Source organism: Mus musculus, chromosome 9 (genome assembly GCF_000001635.26).
Source record: "Mus musculus strain C57BL/6J chromosome 9, GRCm38.p6 C57BL/6J".
NCBI lineage: Eukaryota > Metazoa > Chordata > Mammalia > Rodentia > Muridae > Mus > Mus musculus.
In genome coordinates, this window is record NC_000075.6 from 101,165,784 (window position 1) to 101,191,702 (window position 25,919).

At 40.9% G+C, this 25,919-nt stretch overlaps 1 protein-coding gene across 6 annotated transcripts in view; it reads right to left on the reverse strand.

The window, feature by feature from the left end:
• Ppp2r3a (protein phosphatase 2, regulatory subunit B'', alpha) overlaps positions 1-25,919 on the reverse strand; it is a 146,844-nt gene that overhangs the window by 60,795 nt on the left and 60,130 nt on the right. For all 6 annotated transcript variants that reach the window (NM_001161362.3, NM_172144.3, XM_017313347.2 and 3 more), the window contains 3 exons: positions 20,150-20,253; positions 14,552-14,654; positions 9,545-9,619 (listed from right to left, as the gene is read on the reverse strand). In NM_001161362.3, the coding sequence (NP_001154834.1) occupies positions 9,545-9,619; positions 14,552-14,654; positions 20,150-20,253 (282 nt within the window). The remainder of the gene's footprint in view (positions 1-9,544; positions 9,620-14,551; positions 14,655-20,149; positions 20,254-25,919) is intronic.

Below are 25,919 nucleotides of genomic sequence, written 5' to 3' on the forward strand. Positions count from 1 at the left end.
AAACCCTTAGCTAGACTCACTAAAGGGCACAGGGACAAAATCCTAATTAACAAAATCAGAAATGAAAAGGGAGACATAACAACAGATCCTGAAGAAATCCAAAACACCATCAGATCCTTCTACAAAAGGCTATACTCAACAAAACTGGAAAACCTGGACGAAATGGACAAAATTCTGGACAGATACCAGGTACCAAAGTTGAATCAGGATCAAGTTGACCATCTAAACAGTCCCATATCACCTAAAGAAATAGAAGCAGTTATTAATAGTCTCCCAACCAAAAAAAGCCCAGGACCAGATGGGTTTAGTGCAGAGTTCTATCAGACCTTCAAAGAAGATCTAATTCCAATTCTGCACAAACTATTTCACAAAATAGAAGTAGAAGGTACTCTACCCAACTCATTTTATGAAGCCACTATTACTCTGATACCTAAACCACAGAAAGATCCAACAAAGATAGAGAACTTCAGACCAATTTCTCTTATGAATATCGATGCAAAAATCCTCAATAAAATTCTCGCTAACCGAATCCAAGAACACATTAAAGCAATCATCCATCCTGACCAAGTAGGTTTTATTCCAGGGATGCAGGGATGGTTTAATATACGAAAATCCATCAATGTAATCCATTATATAAACAAACTCAAAGACAAAAACCACATGATCATCTCGTTAGATGCAGAAAAAGCATTTGACAAGATCCAACACCCATTCATGATAAAAGTTTTGGAAAGATCAGGAATTCAAGGCCCATACCTAAACATGATAAAAGCAATCTACAGCAAACCAGTAGCCAACATCAAAGTAAATGGAGAGAAGCTGGAAGCAATCCCACTAAAATCAGGGACTAGACAAGGCTGCCCACTTTCTCCCTACCTTTTCAACATAGTACTTGAAGTATTAGCCAGAGCAATTCGACAACAAAAGGAGATCAAGGGGATACAAATTGGAAAAGAGGAAGTCAAAATATCACTTTTTGCAGATGATATGATAGTATATATAAGTGACCCTAAAAATTCTACCAGAGAACTCCTAAACCTGATAAACAGCTTCGGTGAAGTAGCTGGATATAAAATAAACTCAAACAAGTCAATGGCCTTTCTCTATACAAAGAATAAACAGGCTGAGAAAGAAATTAGGGAAACAACACCCTTCTCAATAGTCACAAATAATATAAAATATCTTGGCGTGACTCTAACTAAGGAGGTGAAAGATCTGTATGATAAAAACTTCAAATCTCTGAAGAAAGAAATTAAAGAAGATCTCAGAAGATGGAAAGATCTCCCATGCTCATGGATTGGCAGGATCAACATTGTAAAAATGGCTATCTTGCCAAAAGCAATCTACAGATTCAATGCAATCCCCATCAAAATTCCAACTCAATTCTTCAACGAATTGGAAGGAGCAATTTGCAAATTTGTCTGGAATAACAAAAAACCTAGGATAGCAAAAAGTCTTCTCAAGGATAAAAGAACTTCTGGCGGAATCACCATGCCAGACCTAAAGCTTTACTACAGAGCAATTGTGATAAAAACTGCATGGTACTGGTATAGAGACAGACAAGTAGACCAATGGAATAGAATTGAAGATCCAGAAATGAACCCACACACCTATGGTCACTTGATCTTCGACAAGGGAGCTAAAACCATCTAGTGGAAGAAAGACAGCATTTTCAACAATTGGTGCTGGCACAACTGGTTGTTATCGTGTAGAAGAATGCGAATCGATCCATACTTATCTCCTTGTACTAAGGTCAAATCTAAGTGGATCAAGGAACTTCACATAAAACCAGAGACACTGAAACTTATAGAGGAGAAAGTGGGGAAAAGCCTTGAAGATATGGGCACAGGGGAAAAATTCCTGAACAGAACAGCAATGGCTTGTGCTGTAAGATCGAGAATCGACAAATGGGACCTAATGAAACTCCAAAGTTTCTGCAAGGCAAAAGACACCGTCAATAAGACAAAAAGACCACCAACAGATTGGGAAAGGATCTTTACCTATCCTAAATCAGATAGGGGACTAATATCCAACATATATAAAGAACTCAAGAAGGTGGACTTCAGAAAATCAAATAACCCCCTTAAAAAATGGGGCTCAGAACTGAACAAAGAATTCTCACCTGAGGAATACCGAATGGCAGAGAAGCACTTGAAAAAATGTTCAACATCCTTAATCATCAGGGAAATGCAAATCAAAACAACCCTGAGATTCCACCTCACACCAGTCAGAATGGCTAAGATCAAAAATTCAGGTGACAGCAGATGCTGGCGAGGATGTGGAGAAAGAGGAATACTCCTCCATTGTTGGTGGGAGTGCAGGCTTGTACAACCACTCTGGAAATCAGTCTGGCGGTTCCTCAGAAAACTGGACATAGTACTACCGGAGGATCCAGCAATACCTCTCCTGGGCATATATCCAGAAGATGCCCCAACAGGTAAGAAGGACACATGCTCCACTATGTTCATAGCAGCCTTATTTATAATAGCCAGAAGCTGGAAAGAACCTAGATGCCCCTCAACAGAGGAATGGATACAGAAAATGTGGTACATCTACACAATGGAGTACTACTCAGCTATTAAAAAGAATGAATTTATGAAATTCCTAGCCAAATGGATGGACCTGGAGGGCATCATCCTGAGTGAGGTAACACATTCACAAAGAAACTCACACAATATGTATTCACTGATAAGTGGATATTAGCCCCAAACCTAGGATACCCAAGATATAAGATATAATTTGCTAAACACATGAAACTCAAGGAGAATGAAGACTGAAGTGTGGACACTATGCCCCTCCTTAGATTTGGGAACAAAACACCCATGGAAGGAGTTACAGAGACGGAGTTTGGAGCTGAGATGAAAGGATGGACCATGTAGAGACTGCCATAGCCAGGGATCCACCCCATAATCAGCATCCAAACGCTGACACCATTGCATACACTAGCAAGATTTTATTGAAAGGACGCAGATGTAGCTGTCTCTTGTGAGACTATGCCGGGGCCCAGCAAACACAGAAGTGGATGCTCACAGTCAGCTAATGGATGGATCATAGGGCTCCCAATGGAGGAGCTAGAGAAAGTAGCCAAGGAGCTAAAGGGATCTGCAACCCTATAGGTGGAACAACATTATGAGCTAACCAGTACCCCGGAGCTCTTGACTCTAGCTGCATATATATCAAAAGATGGCCTAGTCGGCCATCACTGGAAAGAGAGGCCCATTGGACTTGCAAACTTTATATGCCCCAGTACAGGGGAATACCAGGGCCAAAAAGGGGGAGTGGGTGGGCAGGGGAGTGGGGGTGGGTGGATATGGGGGACTTTTGGTATAGCATTGGAAATGTAAATGAGTTAAATACCTAATAAAAAATGGAAAAAAAAAACATTTAAGATACTCAAAGAAACAGAAAAGGCATCAGATAAGAGAATGACCCTTTATGCTTCTGGACTGGCAAAATTAATATTGTGAAAGTAGCTACAGATTCAATGCAATCCTTTTCAATGGCATTCTTCACAGAACTAGAAAGCAATCATCCCAAAATTCATACGGAAACAGAAAACCATGTATAACCCAAGCAATCCTAAGCAGAAAGGACAATGCCAATGATAATACACATTCTTAACCTCACGCTATGCTCCAAGTCACAGTGACAGAGGCAGCAATATACGGGCACGAAACAAAAACCAGCCAGTGAAACAACATAGGACCCCCTCCTCCCCAAGCAAACCCATATGTCTATAGGCACACCTAATTTTGGACAAAAATATCAAAACCATACACTGCTGGCAAACTGGATAATCACCCAGAGATGAATGGAACCAGAACTCTGTTTTACACACATGTGCATACACACACACACACACACACACACACACACACACACACACACACTCTTCTTAAACACGTGGAGAGAGAGCTAATTTCAAGGGAACCAAGGACCTTAATTTAAATCCTGAAATGATTAAATTATGAGAGAGAAAACAAACATTTTAGAATATAGCTATAAGAAAGAATTTTCTGTATAAAACTCCAATAGCACAGGAAATAGCCTTAAGAATTAATAAATGGATTTTGATAAAAAGTTTAAGAGTTATTACATAGCAAGTGAAACTATCAGTTAAGTGTACAGAACCCTGTGGAATGGGAGAAAAATCTTTATCAGCCATACTTCAGACAAGGCAAGTTAAGATCTTATAAAAATTACAAAAATGAACCTCCAAATCTCAAAAACTGACAGTCAATAAGTGGGACAATGAGAAGAACAGAAGTTCTCGAAAGAAGAAACACAAGACTGGGGAGAAGGCTCAGACAAGTGAAAGGGCCTGACGTCAGATTGCCAGCAGTCACACAGATAGCTGGCCATGGTGGTGGTGTATGCCTGAAACCCTAGCTCCGGAACTGGGGCAGAGAAAGGTGGATCCCTAGGGTTTGCTGGTCAGCAGTCCAGCTAATCAGTGACCTCTAGGCCCAGAGAGCTCTGCCTCAAAAGACAAAGTGGAAAATGATAGAGGAAGATACTTTTGTAGATTTCTGGCCTGTATAGATCTATACACACACACACAGACACACACACACAGACACATAGACACAGACACACACACACCAAAAATACCAGGTAATAGTAATATTAACTTTATTATTAGATTTGAGGCCCAATTCACAGGATGAAATTTATGTCTGACAACAATATGAACTAACCAGTACCCCCAGAGCTCGTGTCTCTAGCTGCATATGTAGCAGAAGATGGCCTAGTCAGCCATCATTGGGAAGAGAGGCCCCTTGGTCTTGCAAACTTTATATGCTCCAGTACAGGGGAACGCCAGGGCCAAGAAGTGGGAGTGGGTGGGTAGGGGAGCAGGGCGGGGGAGGGTATAGGGAACTTTTGGGATAGCATTTGAAATGTAAATAAAGAAAATATCTAATAAAAAAAAGTGACCAAAAAAAAAAAAAAAAGAAATTTATGTCTGATACGAGACTGTGCTGTTCTCAGTTTTGTTCAAAGGACCTTCTCTTTACACTGGGTGGTGGTAAACAGACTCAACTGGTAAAAATGCTGAAAATGTTTGAGTGCGTAGACTCAAACAAGACATCTGTACCACCCTTTCCAAGGCCAAAGAAACAACGAGGAAGAGGGGCGGAAGGAGTGTAAGAACCAGAGGATGGGAGGACTGCTGTCTTCTGGACATGGCATCATGCAAGGGCCATTGCAATCAAGAACACTCAGAGATGTAGTTATCTGCACAAGCCTTACACAATACTGGGTCCATCAACACTTCTTCATGCATAAGGAAAGGGTCACTGAGGCTCCGCCTCTTTCTCAATGCTACTGCCAGTCAATGCTTGGCCGGAGAGATGCGAATCTTTTTTCTTCAGTGATGTAGCCATTGATAAGTTAGCTGCCATGCTCTACTAAATAACTTCCTCCCATGCTACTGCAACCAACCTCAGTTGAACTCAATGGGTCCCAAAATAACAGAGACATGAAAGTTAGCGGGGAAGGGGGTTAAGCAGGAGTGGGAGGGAGGACAAAGAGGGTGATGGAAGATGAATATTATTGAATACATTGTATCTGATCTCTGAAATTGTCCAAAAAGAACAAAACATTATGTTCACTCCATGAGAAATCTATTTCAAGGCATGTTTCACCATTATTTTCCTTTCTTTTTCTTCTCCTTCGTTATTATGATTTGACCCAGGATCTCGCTCAGTAGCCCTGGCCGGCCTGGAACTCATTCTATAGCCAAATCTGGTCTTGAACCTGCTTGTGATTCTTCAGTGCTAGGATTGTAAGCATGAACCACCCATCATGCCTGGCTTCACTTTCAAAATCAGTTAAAAATTCCTGTATTCTTGATATTAGAATCTATCCTTTGTTACATTTTTCCCTCACCCCAATAAAGGTTGGGAAATACACAAATAACCAACAAAAATTTAAAAAAAATTTTAAACTAAGTGTTCTTTTAGTCTCCAGGGAAATGCAAATTAAAACTATTTTGTGATTCTATCATATCCCTGCTAGAAGAGTTATCATCAGAAAAACAGACAAAAAGGAAATAGCCAGAGAGATGGCTCAGTGGTTAAGCACGTGCTGCTCTTGAGATCCCAGGTTCACATAGAGCCTAGCACCCATGTCAGGTGGCTCACAGCTGAGGGAATCCAATTCCTCTTCTGGCCACTGTAGGTGTACATGAGCCGATATTCTGGCAAACATGTAAACATACATGTATCCCGTATACATTGTAGTGGTTTGAATAAGTCTGGCCCTCAGTCCCCAGTGAGTGAACCGTTTAGGAAGGATTAGAAGCTGTGGCCTTGTTGGAGAAGTCTTTCTCTGGAGGAGGGCTTTGAAGTGTCAGAGTCCCACAGGAGACAGTCTTTCTGCCTCCATCCTGTGGCTCAGACGTAAGATCTCAGCTACTGCTGCTCTAGTGCCGTCTGCCCGCCTGCTGGTCGGGGACTAACGCTCTGAAACTATAAGCAATGGCCCAATTAAAGTCTTCCTTCTACATGTTGCCTTCATCATGGTGCTTCACCACTGCGATAGAATAGAAACTAAGACATGTACAGTTTTGGTTTGTTTTAAAGGAGATGACATAAAATGCTGATGAAAATGTAGAGGAAGAGTAATCTTTATTACAGCTTGTAGGGGTGGAAACTAGTACAGCAATTATGGAAATTGGTATGGAAGGCTTTAAAAACTTAAAAAATAGAACTTATATGACTCATCTGTACCACATTCCTGGACATTTACCTAAAGGTCTCTGTATTCTACTACAAAGATACACATATTCTATGTTTAATGATATAGTCTTCCACTAACAGGGAAATGAGACCAGTTTAGATATTTATCAGTAAATGAGTGGACAATGAAAGAAAAAATATATATACACAAAGGAATTATATTTAGCTGTAAGGAGAATGAAATTCACAAGAAAATAGATGGGTCTGGAAGCTATTGTATTAAGTGAGTTAAGCCAGACTCAGAAAGACAAATACTGCACGTATTTTTCCTCTATAGATCCTAGTGTTTAAAGGTTTATTTATCTTTATTTTATGTGTATGAGTGTTTTGCCAGCCTGTATGTAAGTATACCATGTATATGCAGTGCTACAGAGGTCAGAAAAGGGGGAACCAAGTTCCACAGAAGTGGCCTTACAAATGGTAGGGCTGCCGTGTGGATGCTAGAAACTGACCCCAGGTCCTTTGCAAGAGCATCAAGAGCTCTTAGCTGCTGGGCCATTTCTCCAGCTCCAGGACCCTAGGTTTTAATGTTTGTATCTGTGAGGGAGGCTTGAGTGTGGGCATGGGCTATGAAACATGAAGCAGACTACAGAGGGGAAGAGAGGCGTTACAGTGGGGAGGAGGGCCTCACAGCACACTTCATGAAAACAGAGGGGTCAAACGGAAGGCACAAAGTGGGGATCACAGAGAGAAAGAGAGCCAGAAGGATAGGAGAATCAATCAAAACAACTTTCTCTGAGAGTTCTATAATGAAACATTACTTTGTATGCTAGTCATAAAACATTAGTGAACAAAACTGCACAGGTATGAGAGGGACGATGGAGGACTGACATGGATTGTAAGTTTATTCCAAGTGAGATGAGAAACTACAGAAAGGTTGGAGCAGAGGAGTCATGTGATCTGACTTGTCTTTTTTTTTTTTTCCCTAAGATTTATTTATTTATTTTATGTTTGTGAATACACTGTCGCTGTCTTCAGACACACCAGAAGAGGGCACTGGATCCCATTACAAATGGTTGTGAGCTACCATGTGGTTGCTGGGATTTGAACTCGGGACCTCTGGAAGAGCAGTCAGTGCTCTTAACTGCGGAGCCATCTCTGCAGCCCCTGACTTGAAGTTTTAAAGGGTCACTGTTTTGGGAAGACAAGCCTGTATGGGCAGTGATGGTAGAAGCAGAAAGACCAATCAGAAGTTATCCAAATGAGAATGTCCTCTGGGGATTGTGGGGAGACTCCTGCTATACCTGCTAGTACAGAATGGCTAGTGAGCAAAACTAACTTCTGAGATAGTTTGCTGTAAGAGTGACACCACCTTCTGGCTTAGAAAGAATGTTACATTTTATTTATTTTAAAATTTAACACACACACACTCTCTCTCTCTTTCCCTCCCTGTCTCTCTCTCTTTCTCTGTCTCTCTCTCTCACACACATGCTGTATGTGTGTACATTCCATGGCCTAAGTGTGGAGGCCAGAGAATAGTTTCTGGGAGTTGGTTCTCTTTTTCTACCATGTTGTCTTGGTATCATACTTGGGCAACTAGGCTTGCTGGCTAGGCTGCTAAGTTGCTCTTGTTTGCTTGTTTTGAAGACAGGGTCTCTCTATGTAGGTCTGGTTGTTCTGGGACTTGCTATGTAGACCTAGATGGCCTCCAAATTCATGGAAATTCACTAGTGTCTGCCGCCGGAGTGCTTGGCTTAAAGACAGACATCAGCGTGTCTAGCTGCTGAGTTTTCTTGCTGGTCAAAATCTTACCAAGTGTTTTAGCATCAAAAGAGAAATAATAGAAAAGCAAAGACATTCCAATAGGGGGGAAATACTCAAATAACATAGTAGACATTTGTTATATTAGAACTACACTCTCAGAATGACAGAATTCTCCCAAGAGGAGACTACCCTATGTACGAGAGTTACCTAAGTAAGCTACTGGCAAAGGCTGTCTCACTTTAGAGTATCTATGAATATGAAGTATGCCTTTAGCTCGTGTTTTGAATACCTTAGCCCCAGATGGTCCTGGGGCTATTGGGGCAGAGATTGTACTGCTGGCCTGGACCCTCTCACTCCTGATGACCTGTGCTCGTCACATCAGACCAGCTGCCAAACAAGGAGCTTGAGCACCACACACATTGGAATTGTGAGCATGTTGTTTGAGATTCCCATATGGCTTGCTCTGTTTACACACAAGCTACTTATTATCGCTAGACACAATTATAGGGGTCTAGAGAGATCTTTTTTGGGGGTAGGGAGGGAATAAACTGTTGATAATTATTTTCAGTATTACTTAGAAATGCTGAAGCTGACCAAATATGAGAATCTGCAACAGTAAAGACACTGGGTAGAGAGGTGGACTAGACGTTAAGAACTCTGGCTGCTTTTCCAGAGGACCCAGGTTTGACCCCAGCACCCACATGGCGCCTCACGGCAGTCTTGTAGCTCCAGTTCTAGGAAATCTGACGCCTTCTCTCAGCCTCGCAGGTGCCGCATGCATACGAACACAGACATATGTGGAGGCAAAATACCCATACAAATAAAAATAAGTCTCAAAAAAGAGTAAATGTATGCCTTATAATACCAGATAGATATTAGTGCAATTTTATACCACAGACCTCTTAAGTATTGACCCACAAGTGAAGGGCTATGAATACAAATAAAAAGTTACCCATTTATTTTCACTTTTTACCTTATTTCCACTTAAAATAATCATTATAGACCCAATTACCTTTTGTACAACAACGTGAAAGCCTGGGTACTAGCTAACAATAAAGAAATGACTTAAGCTCTTTACTACAAGTCAGTGCTCATCCTACCGTGGTGATGTAGCGGGAATGGAATTCTGGAGCATCTTTCAGGAAGGTGAGGCCAGGGTGGGTATCTACCACATCCTTAAAGAGATTGAAATCAAAACTAAGTTAACAAACATAAAAAATCAAAACCAAACCAAACAAAACCTCCTCCTCCAAAATATTCCTTGTGTGGAATAGGCTGAGAGTTGAGCAAATCTTCTATTCTGGAATACTGCATAATACACTGAAAATTTAATTAATTTTTTGTTATAAGCATGTTTATAATACCTGATTTTCTACACGCACACAATATGCTTAAATATAAACCATTTAAATTATCTGTATTTAGTGATTCATGAGTCAAATGCTGTAGGGGTATGCTCTGCGATCCTAACACAGTAAAGGCTGTCTGAAAAGCCATCCCACAAATCACAGTAGGATTTACCAGGAGTTATGACAGAGACAACAAAAATGATTTTCTTTCTTAATCTAGGGGCATGAAACCCTGGGAGGGGGGGGGAGCGGCAGAGCCATGCAACTGGCCTGCAGTTTGTTTTCTGCGCTGCTGTAGCCAGGTGTGCGAACACACTTGTACTCCTACAGGGAGAGAAGAGACAAGACACGAAGATTCCACAGATGAGACTTGCCTGATCTAAAGAAGAAAATTACGTGGATAAATTTGTTTTTAATTTAAGAATTTGCTTATCAGCTGAGCAGTAATAGCGCACGCCTTTAATCCCAGCACTTGGGAGGCAGAGGCAGGCGGATTTCTGAGTTCGAGGCCAGCCTGGTCTACAAAGTGAGTTCCAGGACAGCCAGGGCTACACGGAGAAACCCTGTCTTGAACCACCCCCCCCTCCAAAAAAAAGACTTTGCTTATCTCAAAATCTATTATCTTGATCTTGTGGGGATTATTAGATAAGACAGTGAAAGCTTTTTTATTGTCTAATTGGAGTTTTAAAGCATTTTGGCCCTAAAGACTGTTAGAAATAGTTACTCCTAAATTAACTGCCATAGGCAACTGCAATGTCCAAACAGACATATCTATTAATTTCTATCAAAACAGCTTAAAACAGGATTTTACTGCTTGTAGTTTTGTAAATTTGGAAATAGTTTTAGATTTTCAGATGAACTGTGAAAATTATAAAATAAATATAAAAAATAGAGAAACTTTTGACCTTTTCCTTCCACCTTCCAAAGATAGTAACCCACAAAGTACAGAACAATGATCAAAACTAGGGAATAAACATGCGCAGAGGACTGAACAACAGGGCTGACTGAGATTTCACCACTCCCCAGTTCTGGCCCTGTGTCCACTGCCTCCAGTCTCTCTGCTCTCTCACCTGTGGTGCTGCTTTCCTGACTTCATGACTGTGGTGCTTTCAGTGAGTTCTGGTAAGATACATCTCTCAGTTTGGCTCTGTCTTAAGATTTCCTCAAGTGGATTAAGTTCACACATTTTCATCAGGAATAACCACAAAGGTGATACTGTGTCCCTTTCTAGTGCACCACACAGGCAATATACCATTAGTTTTTTGACTCAGATTGATCTAGCTTTAACCATGTGAAATTCTTTCCTACAGGAAGAGGGGGAGATGGAGTTGCAGGCATCTTTCTTTGTTGGAAAGCAGACATTGGTGTTATCAGCTGGCTCTGAGTTAGGTCTTCCATTTGTCAGTGTCAGTTGGGGCTGACGCTTGTACTCTGTGTTCTACCTAGTGCACTGTGTCTTTCTCATGGATGAAGTCATGGGTGAGGTGTGTATTCCAGTAATTAGGAAAAAAACTTAGGCATGTTGCTCTGCAGGCCATCAGCCACTCTGTGCCAAGCCCACTACCCAAATGACATAGAAATGACTATAAAATGGTCTTTTGTGACTGTGACTTTTCTTCTGTTTAAATGTAGGCAACTCCACACTTGAGATTCTTAGTACTTTCCTTCCCAAGTTGCTTTGGGCTAGTGTTTTGTCATAGCAACAGAGGGGCAAATTAGGACAGAAGGTTAGGGCCCCAATCCCCCTCCCTGAACCATGGCTAGTGATAGGCCCAGTTTTGTGTATGCCCAGTGCAAATAACTGCAGGTGCTTCAGAACATATTTGCAATGGCTGTGCCATGAAATGATAACATTTCACAGTCTTTCTCCCAGTCTTCCAGCTCTTATATTCTTTCTGCTCCTTTTTCCGTGATATTTTCTGAGCCTCAGATGGGTGGTATAAATGTCCTGTTTAGAGCTGAGCACTCAACCATCATGTTTTCTCAATACCCAGGGCAGTCATAATATTCATTCTTTCATGTGTGGTGAAAACATTTAAAACTGATTCTTAGCAACTTTCCAGAATATACATTATAGCCAGGCATGGTGGCGCACACCTTTAATCTAAGCACTTGGGAGGCAGAGGCAGGAGGATCTCTGAGTTCAAGGCCAGCTTGGTCCAGGGAGTGATACTATTAGGAGATACAGCCTTGTTGGAGGAAGTGCGTCACGATGGGAGTAGACTTTGAGACCCTCTTCCTAGCTGCCTAGAAGTCAGTCTTCTAGCAGCCTTCAGATGAAGATGTAGAACTCTCTGCTCCTCTTGCACCAGGCCTGCCTGCATGTGGTCATGCTCCTGCCTTGATGATAGTGGACTGCACCTCTGAACCTGTAAGCCAGCCCCAATTAAATGTTGTCCTTATAAGGGTTGCCTTGGTCATGGTGTCTGTTCACAGCAGTAACACCCTTAGTAACACAGTCTACACAGTAAGTTTCAGAACAGCCAGGACTACACAGCAAGATCTTGCCTCAGAACGAAACAAAATAAAACAAACAAAAACATACATGGTTATTGATCATAGTTAGTGTATTTCCAATTCAACTCTTGAACACACTCCTATTTAAATTTGCATCCTTGTTAAACATCTTTGCCAGTCTTATTAGTGACAAAGATAGCAGGATCTGTGGAGCTTGCTGGCTAGTAGCTGAGCTCAGGTTTAATGAGAGATCCTGTCTGAAAGGAATAAGTAAGGTGGGGAGTGTTTGAGGCAGGATGTCTTTCTCAAGCTTCAGTGAATACAGAGTATACATACAACACACATGCAGACATGGAGACACGCACATCTGCACACACAAACACACACTTAAAAGGATAGATTTTGGGACTGAATCATTTTACAGAAAAAGCTAAAAACCTCTGGATTTGAAAGATCTTCTGGCCATGGATTGCTGTTAGTTCAGTAATGACCCCCAGTTTCAGATCTGGGGCACAGCTCCATGCTGAGGGAACCTTAGGAAAATTAATATTTTCTTCCAGACTGGCAAATAAGGGCTAATATAAAAAACTCAAGTAAGTGACAGAAAATAAAAACTTCTTTAAAAAAATTTGGATTTATTTTATGCATATAAGTGTTTTGCCTGCATGTTTATCTGTGCACCACATGCCTGGTGAACACAGAGGCCACAAGAGGATGGTAAAGCTGCCATGTGGATGTTGGTAATAGAATCTGAGTTCTCTGCAAGAGCAACTTTGCTTTTAACCATTGGGCCAATGCTCCATCTCAAAACACACAGTTCTGAGATTTATTCATAAAGATCTGAGACATATCTTTTCTACATGTAGAAAACATATTTGAAAACAACAGGTTTTAACATTGCTGAAGCAGAAAAGAAAAAATGAGAAGTGTCCTGTTGTTTTCATTTATTTGGTTCCATCAGTGCAAATTGTCCCAAACAATTGTGTTCCCTGGATGAGTAAATAGAGAGCTATGGAGATAGCATAAATCACTAATCTCCCTGAAATCCGGGGTAGTAATAAGGCCTACTGCCCTTAACTTAAATGATTCCTAGGCTGGAAAGCTCTGATACGCAGGCTTTGTGTCTTGTTTTTCTCGCCTACACATGCTTTCTTTTTACTGTGCTCCTGCCTACCTTTATGGGCTAGTGGCAACTGTCCTTGCAAACCTCAGTATAATTGATTCAAGTTTCCATTCTCTTATTTCATCATTCATCCACTGGTTTCTTGAGACAGCTCTTGGTATTTTAATAGTGTAGGTTATATCCTCTTGCTGTCTCCAGTGCTAGGATTACAGGCAGGCACGAGCAAGCACCATCATGCACAGCTCTTTTTCCTATTCTAATCTTCTGTTACAAATAGATCTTAGTGGGAAATCAGAGAGCCATTTAGATATGTGCGTAAACCAAAGAGTCAGGATTCACCGAACTCCCAGACTACAGAGTTCGTGACAGTTATTCTGATTATTTCATAGCCTTTTCTTGTTTCTGACCAGATTCTTTAAAGATTTCCATACAACATTATTTTGATTATATTCTTTCTCAACTTTGATCCTCAACTTTGTTTTTCTCATTCTTAGAAACAAACAACAAGAAAACATCCCGTCCTGGTCCCCCTACCCCCCTCGCAACCTAGTTCATTTTATGTTGGCCAACTCTTCCAAACTCTTCCAATGAGGTTTGCCCTGGAGAACTGTTGATACACCCAGGATCACTCCATTAAGAAAACTGATTTTATCTCTTCCAAATACTATCAGTTCCTGCTAGGTTCTTAACGATGGCTGATGTTAAATTCTACAGTTTCCTGAGATGCTCCATGCTTACCGCGACTGGCTAGGGAGGAGGCTGGATACAGTGGAAACAGCCCTGCTTTGTCCATTTTATACTGAGTTTTGTTTTAGATTCCATCTAACAAGATTTTTTTACTACTAAAACAATTTGAAAACCATTCTTAACAATCTGGCTTCTAGATGTATGTAGCTCAGTTGCATAGTTACACTTTAAAATGAAAAATTATAGTTATACTTTACAAGTATAGATATACTTTAAAATGAAAAAAAATCACCATAAGGTATATGGTGGTATATACCTTAATCCTAGCATTTGGGATTAAGAGTTTGATGTTAGCACTGGCTATACAGTAAGACGCCGTTATTAACAAACAAAAAATTTCAGAAACAACCAGCCAAAGAAACAAACAAAAAACCCCCTTTCATACTCCAAAAATAAATTCCATTTTTAAAAGGTACAAAAAAAAATATCACCTGAAGTAAAGGGATAAAATCCTCTTGTTCTAGATAGCTGCAGCTGGGCTTTGCCAGAAGCCAGATGAACTTGGCAGCATCGTCATGACGGTTACTTAGCAACCTACAAAAGAAACACTGGTTAGGAAGATCTGGTGCTCAGAACATACAATGACTACACACTTACAGGCTGGTAATTTTAGGCTGACTTGGGTGCTATTTAGATTAAGAATCAAATGTTCTTTGTCTTTTCATTTTCAGTGCTGGGAATTAAAGGGTAAGCTTTGTGCAAGTCCCCTACTACTGTTACCCCTGACCATGGCTTCCATGCTTCTGGTTTTTGTCAAAGGAGTGTCAATTACAGGATGGTGAACTTTTCTTCTGGGATGTTTTTGAGACCGAGACCATGGGGTGAAACTAACTGATAAAGGTAAATGTGTTATTAGGGAGAAGGCTCATTCAGTTAAGCCTCACGGGGCTTTAAACTCTGACTTTTAAAGAACAAGCTTCGGGACGAAGCCCTCTGTCACGTGTTCTGACTTTCTAGAATTCCTCACCTCCAACCATAGTTCCATAGACCCTGACAGAAAAGTCAAAGCACTGAAAAAGCAAAACAACTACTTTTTCCTGGACTTTGTTTTTTATGTTTGTTAGTTTTTGTAAAAATGGTGGTGCTAAGCCAGGCAGAGGTGGCACATGACTTTAATGCCAACACTTGGGAGGCAGAACTAGGGCAATCTTGGTGAGTTTGAGGCCAGCCTGGACTACAGAACTAGTTCCAGGACAGCTAGTTCCAGGACAGAAACCGTGTCTTGAAAACAAAACCCAGAACAATAACAATAGGGAAAAGGGTGCTACTCAGACTTTGTTTTCTGGGTTTGAAACTTTGGGGTCATTTAATTTTTTCTTATCATCTATATCTAATTATTAACTCCAGATTTTCTGATTTTCCTTCATTAATCAAATTGATTATTGAATGCAAACTGTATGTCAGGTATTTTATCTGGCCTTGAATGGGTTTGGATAAAAGAAAATGAGATAGTTTTATTCCCTATAAGGAATGTACAGTTCAGTGTTTGGTTTCCAACAGAATCATACGACTGTGGAACCACTGCGGTATTGAGTAATGAGTACAGCTGTCATGAAAGCACAGAGCAGGCCCGTGAGATTTCCAGCAGAGAAAAATAGGAAAGAAAGAAGTGTTGTGGTGAGGAGGGCCGCATGCACAGATGCCTGGTGAGAGAGTCATTACAGCGTCTGGGCAACACCCAGTGCAGAGCTCGTAAGAGGAGGGGAGAATTTAAGGTGCTTGTTCTAAATCCAGCCCAAAGGCACTCTGACAGCAGGGAAATGATTTCCTTATGCTTAGGACTTCACTATTCAACTTCAAATTCTATACAGCTCTCACTAACAGAGTAAGCCAGGATGCATGTGTCTATGTCAAAATATTGTAATTCTATATTATCACCTTCTAGTTATTCTTTGTGCTTGAATACTTTTTGGTCTTAAAATATGGTATCTTATATTGCAGCCCACACTATGCAGGAATTCATAGCAATCTTCTTACATCAGCTTTCAAAGTGCGGGGATTACAGGCATGAACCCTTATGCTTGGCTTAAACATTTTATATAAAATACTCAAACTGCTTGCTATGAAGGGTGAAAATCACAAAAAACTTCAAAAACTCAAATCCCATTCCTAGGGATGGTAACTCAAACCATCATTCACTCACTCAGTGTTCCTAAATACTCACCCTTGAGCCTGCCTTACAGAATCTGACTTTTAAATGGCATTTAAGAGGAGGTCCCACTAGAGGGCGCCCACACCATTTTAGTAACTGACAGTGTACACTCATTCAGTAGGACTTTCCCACCGAGGGATTGGAATGCTGCTGGTGCCCTGTAACTCCCTTGGTGAGCAGTTTCTGCAGACTTGCCCATCATGACTTTCTGTTCCTTTACTCTTCTGCAGAAGTTGCTTTCCCTCAGAGATGGCAGCTCATTTCAATGGATGGATGTGACTGCGGGGGCCATTACTGCTGTGCTGCTCTGTCTACCCTCTCAGAGACAGTCTCAATTAAAAGCTGGCTGCGACTTTCCCAGTAAACATGTAAATCTAACTAGACACAAGTTGTGCTTTGCTATAGTCAGCCTCCGTTACTCATGCTGTCCTGGAATATTAAAAATATAATATCAACAGATTCTGTTTAGATATGATATCTCTTCTGCTAGACTGTTTCCTATTTATTTTTAATCTCCAGTTTGTTTACAGTTTGCTCTTAATCAACACTCACATCTTGCCTTTTTCCTAGACTGCTAGGTAGTTTTTGGCTAACAATACTGAGCTCACTGACTAAAGAGGCCTCTGACAAGGGCCATGTGGGTTATTTAACCCTTTACATTCTAGTTCATGTTACAGATGAGGACTTCTCAGGGCCAGGCATCTACCTGGATAGATAGTTGAAAGAAGAAAGGAAGAGAGTTGAAGAAGCCCAATCATCTATAAATTTAAATTCTTAAATCTTACTACTGGTTTTTACTGGTTTTATATTCTAATTAAACCCAAAATTCTCAGTTCAAATTCTGATTTTGCTACTGGGAAAGGAGTAGACGAAGCTGAGTTCTCTGTGATGTTTGTCTGTTTTTATGAAAGTCTGTCTATAGCCCTGGCTGGCCTGGGACGTGTTATGTAGACTGTGATGGGGGTTCCTACTATTCAGGCCTTAGGATCTTTTCCTGTTCCGTGTTCTAGATTTGGAGACTACCAAGGGAGAAGTTGGGAGGCAGGGTAGAAATGATATAAATATAGTACTCATGTATAAAATTCTCAAAATAATTTTATTAAATAAGAAAAAAACCACCCCAAGGGCAAATGCTTTTTCCTCTGTCAGTGCATGCTGCTCATTAGTACTTTTTTTTTGTCTTTCCTTTCTTTGTGCTACTTCTGGTTTTTTGGGGGGGAGGGGTTAGAGACAGGGTTTCTCTGTATAGCCCCGGCTGTCCTGGAACTCACTCTGTAGACCAGGATGGCCTGGAACTCAGAAATTCGCCTGCCTCTGCCTCCCAAGTGCTGGGACTCAAGATGTGCACCACTAGCTTTGAAGAAGTCTCTTACTTTTCCTCTCGCTGTAGTGTTGTCCAGTTGGTGTAGATTCCCCTAAGGCTCTTCAATTCCTTGGTATCTGAACAACTCAGAACCAATCCAGAAATACACTGGGACAATAGGAAGTACTTGTAACCTTTGGCTTGGGTGGAGTTCTGTAAAGAAGTATACTAACTGATAGTGTCTTGCATACCCTTACCACTTCAGTCCTAATACAATAAAGAATGTGATTTACTGTTGGAAATTTTAAGACCAGGAATGCATTTATTAATCATTTGTTTTCAAATATCACAACTAAGATCCTTTGAGGAGTATGAAGGAATTAGAAGGATCCTCTAAGTTTAATTCTACTGATATTATGTGTGTGTTTTAAATAGTAAGTAAATAGTATTTCCATTTTACTAGGAGGAAAGGTATGTAGGCCAGAAAAAGCAAGAAGAATATGTACAAAGAAGGCTTATTAGTTAAAAGGGGAGATTGACTGTGCTGGCTAGACTTATGTTAGACACAGAAACTAGAGTCATCTGAAAGGAGGGAACCTTGATGGAGAAGAGGACTCCACAAGGTCCAGCTGTAAGGCATTTTCCATGTAAGGCCCAGCCCACTGTGGGTGGTTCCATTCCTAGGCTGGTGGTCCTGGGTTCTATCAGAAAGCAGATTGAGCAATCCATGGAGAGCAAGCCAGTAAGGAGTACCCCTCCACGGTCTCTGCATTAGCTCCTGTCCCCAGGTTCCTGCCCTGCTTGAGTTCTTAACTTCCTTCTATGATGAATAGCAGTATGGACCTTTCCTCCCCAAATTGCTTTTTAGTTATGGTGTTTCATCACAGCAGTAGAAACCCTAACTAAGTCACTGGCTCTAAGCTCCTAAATTAGCAGTTCTTAGTCTGTGGGTCAGGACTACTTTGTGTGCTTGTGGAAGTCACATATTAGATATCCTGCATATTAGATATTTATATTATGGTTCATAACAGTAGCAAAATAAGTTATGACATAGCACTGAAATAATTTTATGACTGGAGGTCAACAAAACTCAAAGAACTGTATTCAAAGGTCACAACATTAGAAAGGTTGAGAACCGACTCTCCTATGTAGTGTTTTAAGAAATAACACCTAGGGAACAAAACACAGCTCTGCTGATGGAGTGTTTGCCAGCATGTACAAAGCCTTGGAGTCAGTCCTCAGCCCTGCACCCACCTGGTGTCGTAGTAACACACACCTGTCAAGTCCTCAACGTGAGAAATGGAAGCAGGAAGGTCAGAAGGTCTGAGTCATCACTAGTGAGTATGAGCCCAGCCTGTGTTACATAAGACAGAGGTAGGTAGATCTTTGTGAATCCCAGGCCTGCTTGGTCTACAAAGACGGCTCCATGACAGCCAGGGCAGCTACACAGAGAACCCCCATGTAGAAAAGCCATATATCTATATTCTGTAAGAATGCAAGGATTTTGATAAATCAACTCGATACAATTTTCCATTGGATATTTAAGACTGTATGTATATTTTTCTTTTTAAAATTTATTCTGGAGTGTGTGTGTATGTGTGTTGGGGTGGGGAGGAGAGAACAGTGCACTCACAGGGATGTGCAGGCACAGTGCATGTGTGCTGTGCTGGCCAGAGGACATGCACTTTCTACCTCTTTACAACTCTTTATTCATTTAAAGCAGCATCTGTCACTGAACCTGAAGTTTCCATAAGACTGGGTGGCAAATGAGATCCTGCTATCTCTGTTTCTGTGTCTCATGCTTGGGTTACAGGTACATACAACCATTCCTGGATTTTTATGTGGGTGCTAGGGATTTGAACTTAAGTCCTCATATTTGCACTCTTATCCATAGAATCACCTCTCTAGCCTGCAGGAATGCTTTTCTTGTGATACACATGGTTCTGCCCTTCAAAGAGAATCTTTATTTACTTCTATCATTACTATTGGATTTAAATGCTTACTCTTTACTTTTATAGGTAAAACCAAGAAAAAAAACTGCCAAAAATAGCTATTTAAAAGTATTTCGGCAGATTTGCTTTACTGTTTAAAGATACAGTATTAAAAACTAGAAAAAAATTATGTGTACTGGTGTTCTGTTTGTATGTACCACATGCATGCCTGGTACCTGAGGAGGCAAGAACTAGAGATACAGAAGGCTCAGTCATGTGGATGCTAGGAATCACCCTAAGGTCATTGCCCCTAAGATCAGCAGTGCTATCAACTTCTCAGCCATCTCTCTAGCCCTGTTCTTGAGACAGGGTCTTAGTAGATAGCCCTGGCTAGCCTGGAATACCTATGTAGACCAGGCTGGATTCAAACTCACAGATCTGCTTGCCTCTGCCTACCCAGTGGTAAGATTACAGGAATGTGTCATCATACCTGGAATTATTTAAAGGCATAAAAGACAAAGTCTTGTGCAGAGAACTTGTACGTGTAAGATACAAAGAAAATGAATAAGCTAATAGGATAAATACCATTAATAAGGACCACACAATTTGTTGCTAGCCTCAGAATGACTGCTCACATACTTACTTTTTCCACATGGCAATGAATGACTGTGCTGTCACAAATCCAGTCTTCTCTCCTCCTGCAGCCCTGAACATGGGGGCTTTCCAATAGAGTGGACAGCCACAGACCTGCAAACAACACCAATTAGACAGAGTAAGCTAAGGGAAGGGAAGAGATGGCATGGCCAGAAGAGACATGGACATTACCTGTCATGCCAGAGTAGATAGAAGGCTGTTGTGGCCAAAGAGAGAGAGGGAGAAGGAGGGAGAGTGGAAGAACAAAATAGAGGGCTACATGTTTAGGGAAGCAAGTGGAGAGACATTTCTTTTTTCCAAAGTGATTCACTTACCATTAATAGTTGCAAAAACTCAGCGTCTCTTCCTGCTACTCTTTATTTATTTATTTAATTTACTTTTTTTAGACAGGGTTTCTTTGTGTAGCCCTGGCTGTCCTGGAACTCACTCTGTAGACCAGGCTGGCCTCGAACTCAGAAATCCACCTGCCTCTGTGTCTGCCTCCCAAGTGCTGGGATTAAAGGCGTGCGCCACCACTGCCCGGCTTTCTTCCTGCTACTCTTACATTACATATTTTTCTACCTTCTAGAAAAAAATGTCTAACTTCTGGTTGTATATGTTCTTCATTTTTTTGAACAGAAAATGCAGTCATTTTTATTACCAGGTCACTTGCTGTTAAAATACTCTACTACTGACTTCCTTATTTCTCTTTGCCTATTGTTAGTAAGCTCTAGGTTTACAAAACAATGACAATAACAAGCAATCAAAAAGCTAAACTAGAAAAGAGACTGTAGAGATGACTTGGTGGCCAAGAAAGCATAGTGCTCTCACAAAGGGCCAGAGTTTGATTCCTAGCACTCATATCAGGTAGCTCCCAACTGCCTATAACTCCAGCTCCAGGGTCATCTGATACCTCTGACCCCTGAGGACACCTGCACCACACCCACACCCACACCCACACAAACAATTTGATCCTCTCCTGAAAACTCTCAGCTGTGCAAGGAAACATCTATAAAATCCATTTAAGTGGTTATAATTCAAGTAAAAGATGGAAGGTAGGCAACAAAATGCTATCATTCATTTATATGTTGGAAAATCCCAAGTAATCTTTTTATGCATTATAAAATTTTGTGCATTATAAAAATTTTGTTAAGAACCTAGAATAAAACTTCAAGATTCTAAAAAGCACCAGCTTTTCTTCTCCTTAATAAGATGTTCTGCTTTAATTAAAAATTATCCTTAAATAGTATCTATTTACTCTTATAAGAAAAAGTTCTTACAAAATTAGCAATTTTTCCTTAAAGGGAAATGTATTTCCAATAATCATTAACACAGAAAGATTAGTAGAGAAAGACTCCAAATCTTTCTAATTCTATACACACATGGAAAGTGTCTTCCCAGTCCAGAACTCTGTGAAGGGGGGTCCCATGTTGTTTGTTAGAAGATAAAGATACTTTCATTGTACATCATTGTCCTGCAGAGGGAAGAGTTTCCTTTGGAGGCAGACTAGATGTCTACCTTGGGTTTAGGGTAAGTTACTCCTGCTATGAAACTCTGCACAGGAGCCCCTCAGTGGCTCCTGAGGAATACCTGGTTGGACATGGGAGATCCCAAGACTGCTGCTAGCTCATGCTAGAGATGAATATGTGGAAAGCAAGATTCAAGCCAAGGAAAGTAAAAACAGAACAGGCAGAAATAAAAGACTGCTTCCTCCAGGAACAATGATGGTTATGGTTTCTTGGAAGTAGTATGGTGGTTCTAGTAAGGAAACGGTGACTTGAATAGTCTTCCTATATTGGGAAGATCATCCCTTTGACTGAGTGTGAACTTCAGAAGAGACAGGCATTGACCAGAGCGATGAAGAAAAAAAAAAAAAGCCAAAACAGAAGTGGCTTGCCAAAGAATTTGAAACTTTACTACTTGAGTCAATCAAGAATTTATTCAGAACTAGAAGAGTTTCCAGCTCGATATCAGGAGAATCACCAACTTCAGCTGAAACCCGTCCAGGAGATACGTGCTTATCACCTTTTGTAGTGCAACTTCTACTACTCAGTAGCTTTCATTCTCTTGTGTTGAGATTTTTTCTCCCAAGCCTACTACTATTATTCTGCTAAAGGAACATATGCTATACCCACAGATCAGTGCAACACTCAACCATCATTATGGAAGCTTCTTACAGTGGATGAGAATTAACACTAGTGGACAATGTACAGAGTGAGAGGCGTTGGAGCACTCAGTTTTACATGGGATGTCTTGACCAAAGCCCTTAGCTCATGGCTCAGGGATCTGTGCAGAGGAGGGAGCAGGGAAAATGTAAGAGTAAGAGGTAATCAATGACTCGAAGAAAATAGGGCCTTCAGATAAAACAGGATTGATGTCCATATGAATGCACAGAGAGTGTGGCGGCACACACAAGACTGCACACACTCCAGCCAGAGGGAGTCCTAGCACTGCGATGAGGAAGTAGACATAGGGTCTCACCCCTAACTGAGATAGAATTTGCAATTGATACCCGCTGGCAAAGGGAAAATCAATGTTCTCTAATGTCACTGGGTGTATCAACCACACTCCAGGGCAAGAACTATATCTAGGAGCAAGTAGGTGGCCAATGCAAATGGACTCCATTGTTTTGGGGGTGGACTTTTTGTTACCTTTTGGCATTTTTTTGTCTTATTGGTCTTTTGGTTGGTTGTTCTGATTCTCTCTCTCTCTCTCTCTCTCTGTCTCTGTCTCTCTCTCTGTGTATATGTATGTATGTGTATGCGTATGCGCACGCATGTGTTTATTTGAGAGATAGAGAACATTTAAGGTTATTGGTGGGGTCTGGGAGGAATTGGAAGAAGGAAAACATTAAAATATTTCATGAAAAGAAATACATTTAAATAAAATGTGCAGAGTAGAAAAAAATAGAAAAAAATTAGTAGCTGAAAATAATGATGCAGAAAGGCATAAAAATAAAAAGTCCTGTCTGTAAGTGAGGGGAGAAAAAAAACCTTTTCTTTCTATGATTGCTGTTAAAGTGCAGGTATGTCAGCTCATAAGGAGTAGTATAAGTCACCAAGACGTTACTACATGAACTCATTATGATTCAAAGGCAAAATCCCGAAGATAAACTATACCAATGACAATGCTTTGAAACAGCTTAGAAAAGGTCATCCTTTTCTCAGAGTACCTGAGTGTTAGGCAGCATGGAAGTATTGGGCCTAGCAAACACAGTCAGGGGAAAAATGGGTAAAATCCTGATGGCAAGGCCCGTGCACCCATACCAGGCCTATTGTAAAGAAACACATGGTTGGCTACATTTACTGAAAGTAAACGAGTTAGGATAAAGGGAGCCAGGAGACCAGGAAGAGCCTGGGGAGTAAGTGACATACATCTGAGAGCACCTAACGGGGTCTTTAGCAACACAGGAGAGAATGGGCCAGTGTGAATGAACCAGGTTTTAAGGAAGACAACGGGTGTCAAGTGATCCAGAAAATACATGTAGAAAACAGCTTTAGCAGAAGCAAAAGTAAGAATGAATGTGGTAATTAAAGTCATCTGAGTAAAGGAAACCAGACTGACACCTGTGATTTGATCTAAGAATGGCCAACAACAGTCAGAATCTTAAAGCCAGGCTGTTCTGATATGTGCAGGAGATTATTTCCTATCTGCCATGTTCTTTCAGTGTGTTACAGTGTTCTCAAAGCTGTTACTTCATGGAGTTCACATGATTTTTCCATGCAGAAGAGTAGGTTATTTTTATTTTTTTATCCTACTTGGTAGAAGAACTGAAGTACAAAGGTGCTCTCCTCTAAGTCACAATGTACAGTTGGTCCAGATGGTGCTGTACCTACCTGCAGAGAGGAGCCAGGGGAGGGGGCTTGGGGGGGTGCTTCTCAGGATCCAGATGAGAGCTTCCTTTGTTTCCTTCAGTGCATCCTAGAGGCCCTGTCTGTGACAGATGTTTTTCTCTCTGTTGCTCAGTTCCTATGTCTACATTGCCCTCTTAGGGTTATTTCTGAATCACTTTTTCCACCATCACTTGAAGAAATGTGAAAAAAATTATAAAGTACCCCCTAAAAATTTAACCAGGCATTAATGGACATTAAGTTCCCTGTGGCTATGTGAGGTCTATGATGAACAGGTTGAAAGAGACCAACAGATGCCGATTGCATAAACATGGTTTTCTATGCACTTAAAAAACTGACTCCAGTCTTTATAGCTACACTTGAGTGCCACTAAGAGTGGGTTACAAACATAAGCTGGGTTTCCAAACATTTTTATAAACTGCAAGAACCCATAAACATTCATTTACTGCTCTGACAATCTCCTCCCTCGCTGTTCTTTAATGGCAGTCTCTCTTCTCCCTTTTCTACATTAACCTGCTGTAGGACAATGGACAGTAAGTGCTAGAGACACAGTTGACTGCCTCAAGGCCAAAAAAAAAAAAAGAAAAAAGAAAAAAAAAGACTAGAGATTGTTGAAAATAAACACAATTTAGTTAAGTGCTAAGAAACAGGAGCCAAGTAAAAGCTAGGTTAAATAAAGTCATTTGTAAAACAAGTGGTTTTAAGGATAAAGAGACAGGGCTGGAGAGTTAGTTGGCCGAGGAACACTCTGCTCCTGCAGAGGATCCATCTTGTTCCCAGCACCCACAGCAAGAGGCTTACAACCACCGTAACTCCAGCTCTGAGGAATCTGAGGCCCTCCCTCTTCTGGTCTCTGTGGACACACACACAAATAATAATAAATAAATATTAAGGAATAAACAGGCAGAATTTAATAAAATTAGTTGATACAGTGTTAAAAAAAAAACAAGTTCAAGTACAGCTTGACCTATAGCAGTCTCAACAACCAAAAAAATGTAAGCAAAACAAATGAACATAACCATGACTTTTATTTTTGAGACAGGGCTTTGTCTCACACCAGATTTAACTCAACATTGTGTCACTCTAACTTCCTGAATGGTGGGATCACAAACATGTGCTATCATGTCTGGTTCAAAATAACTTTTGTGGTAAAAATATATATACACTCTCATTTCAGTATATTTCGCTATCTAAGCTAACAGTTAATGTCTAAGAGCAGTTAATACAAAGATTTGGCTTTTAAGAATTTTGGGCTATCTTAAAATTAACCTAGTAATATATATGTAAAATGGCTGCTATGCCGTATGATTACTAGCACAAATAGTAAATAGTTAGCTAAATGCTTAGCAAAGGAAAACAACTTTGGCTTTAAAACTCCTCCACAGTGTTGGCTTCAATACAGGCAACTGTCATATTATGTAACTGTTAAAAGTCCTTCCTTTGTTCCCACCACCAAAAGACCCTTCCCTGCCTTTATTCTAGTCTGTCTACTTGTCTATGGAGCAGGAAAGTGCTACTAAAGGACAACAGTGGGAGAGCCAGATCAGTAGGCTGCGAGGAGGCTGCTTAGACAAGGGGCTGGTAATATTTAGAAGAAGGAAGGAAGGAGGAGGAAGAAGAAGAAGAGAAGGAGGAAGAAGAGGAGGAGGAAGAGGAGAAGGAGGAGGAGGAAGAGGGAGAGGAGGAAGAAAAAGAGGAAGAAGGTGAAGAGGAGGAGGAAGAAGAGAAGGAAGAGGAAGAGGAGGAGGAAGAAGAGGAGGAAGAAGAGGAAGAGGAGGAGGAAGAAGAGGAGGAAGAAGATGAAGAGGAGGAGGAAGAAGAGGAGGAAGAGGGAGAGGAGGAAGAGGAAGAGGAAGAAGAGGAGGAAGAAGAGGAGGAAGAGGAAGAAGAGGAAGAGGAGGAAGAAGAGGAGGAAGAAGAAGGAGAGAG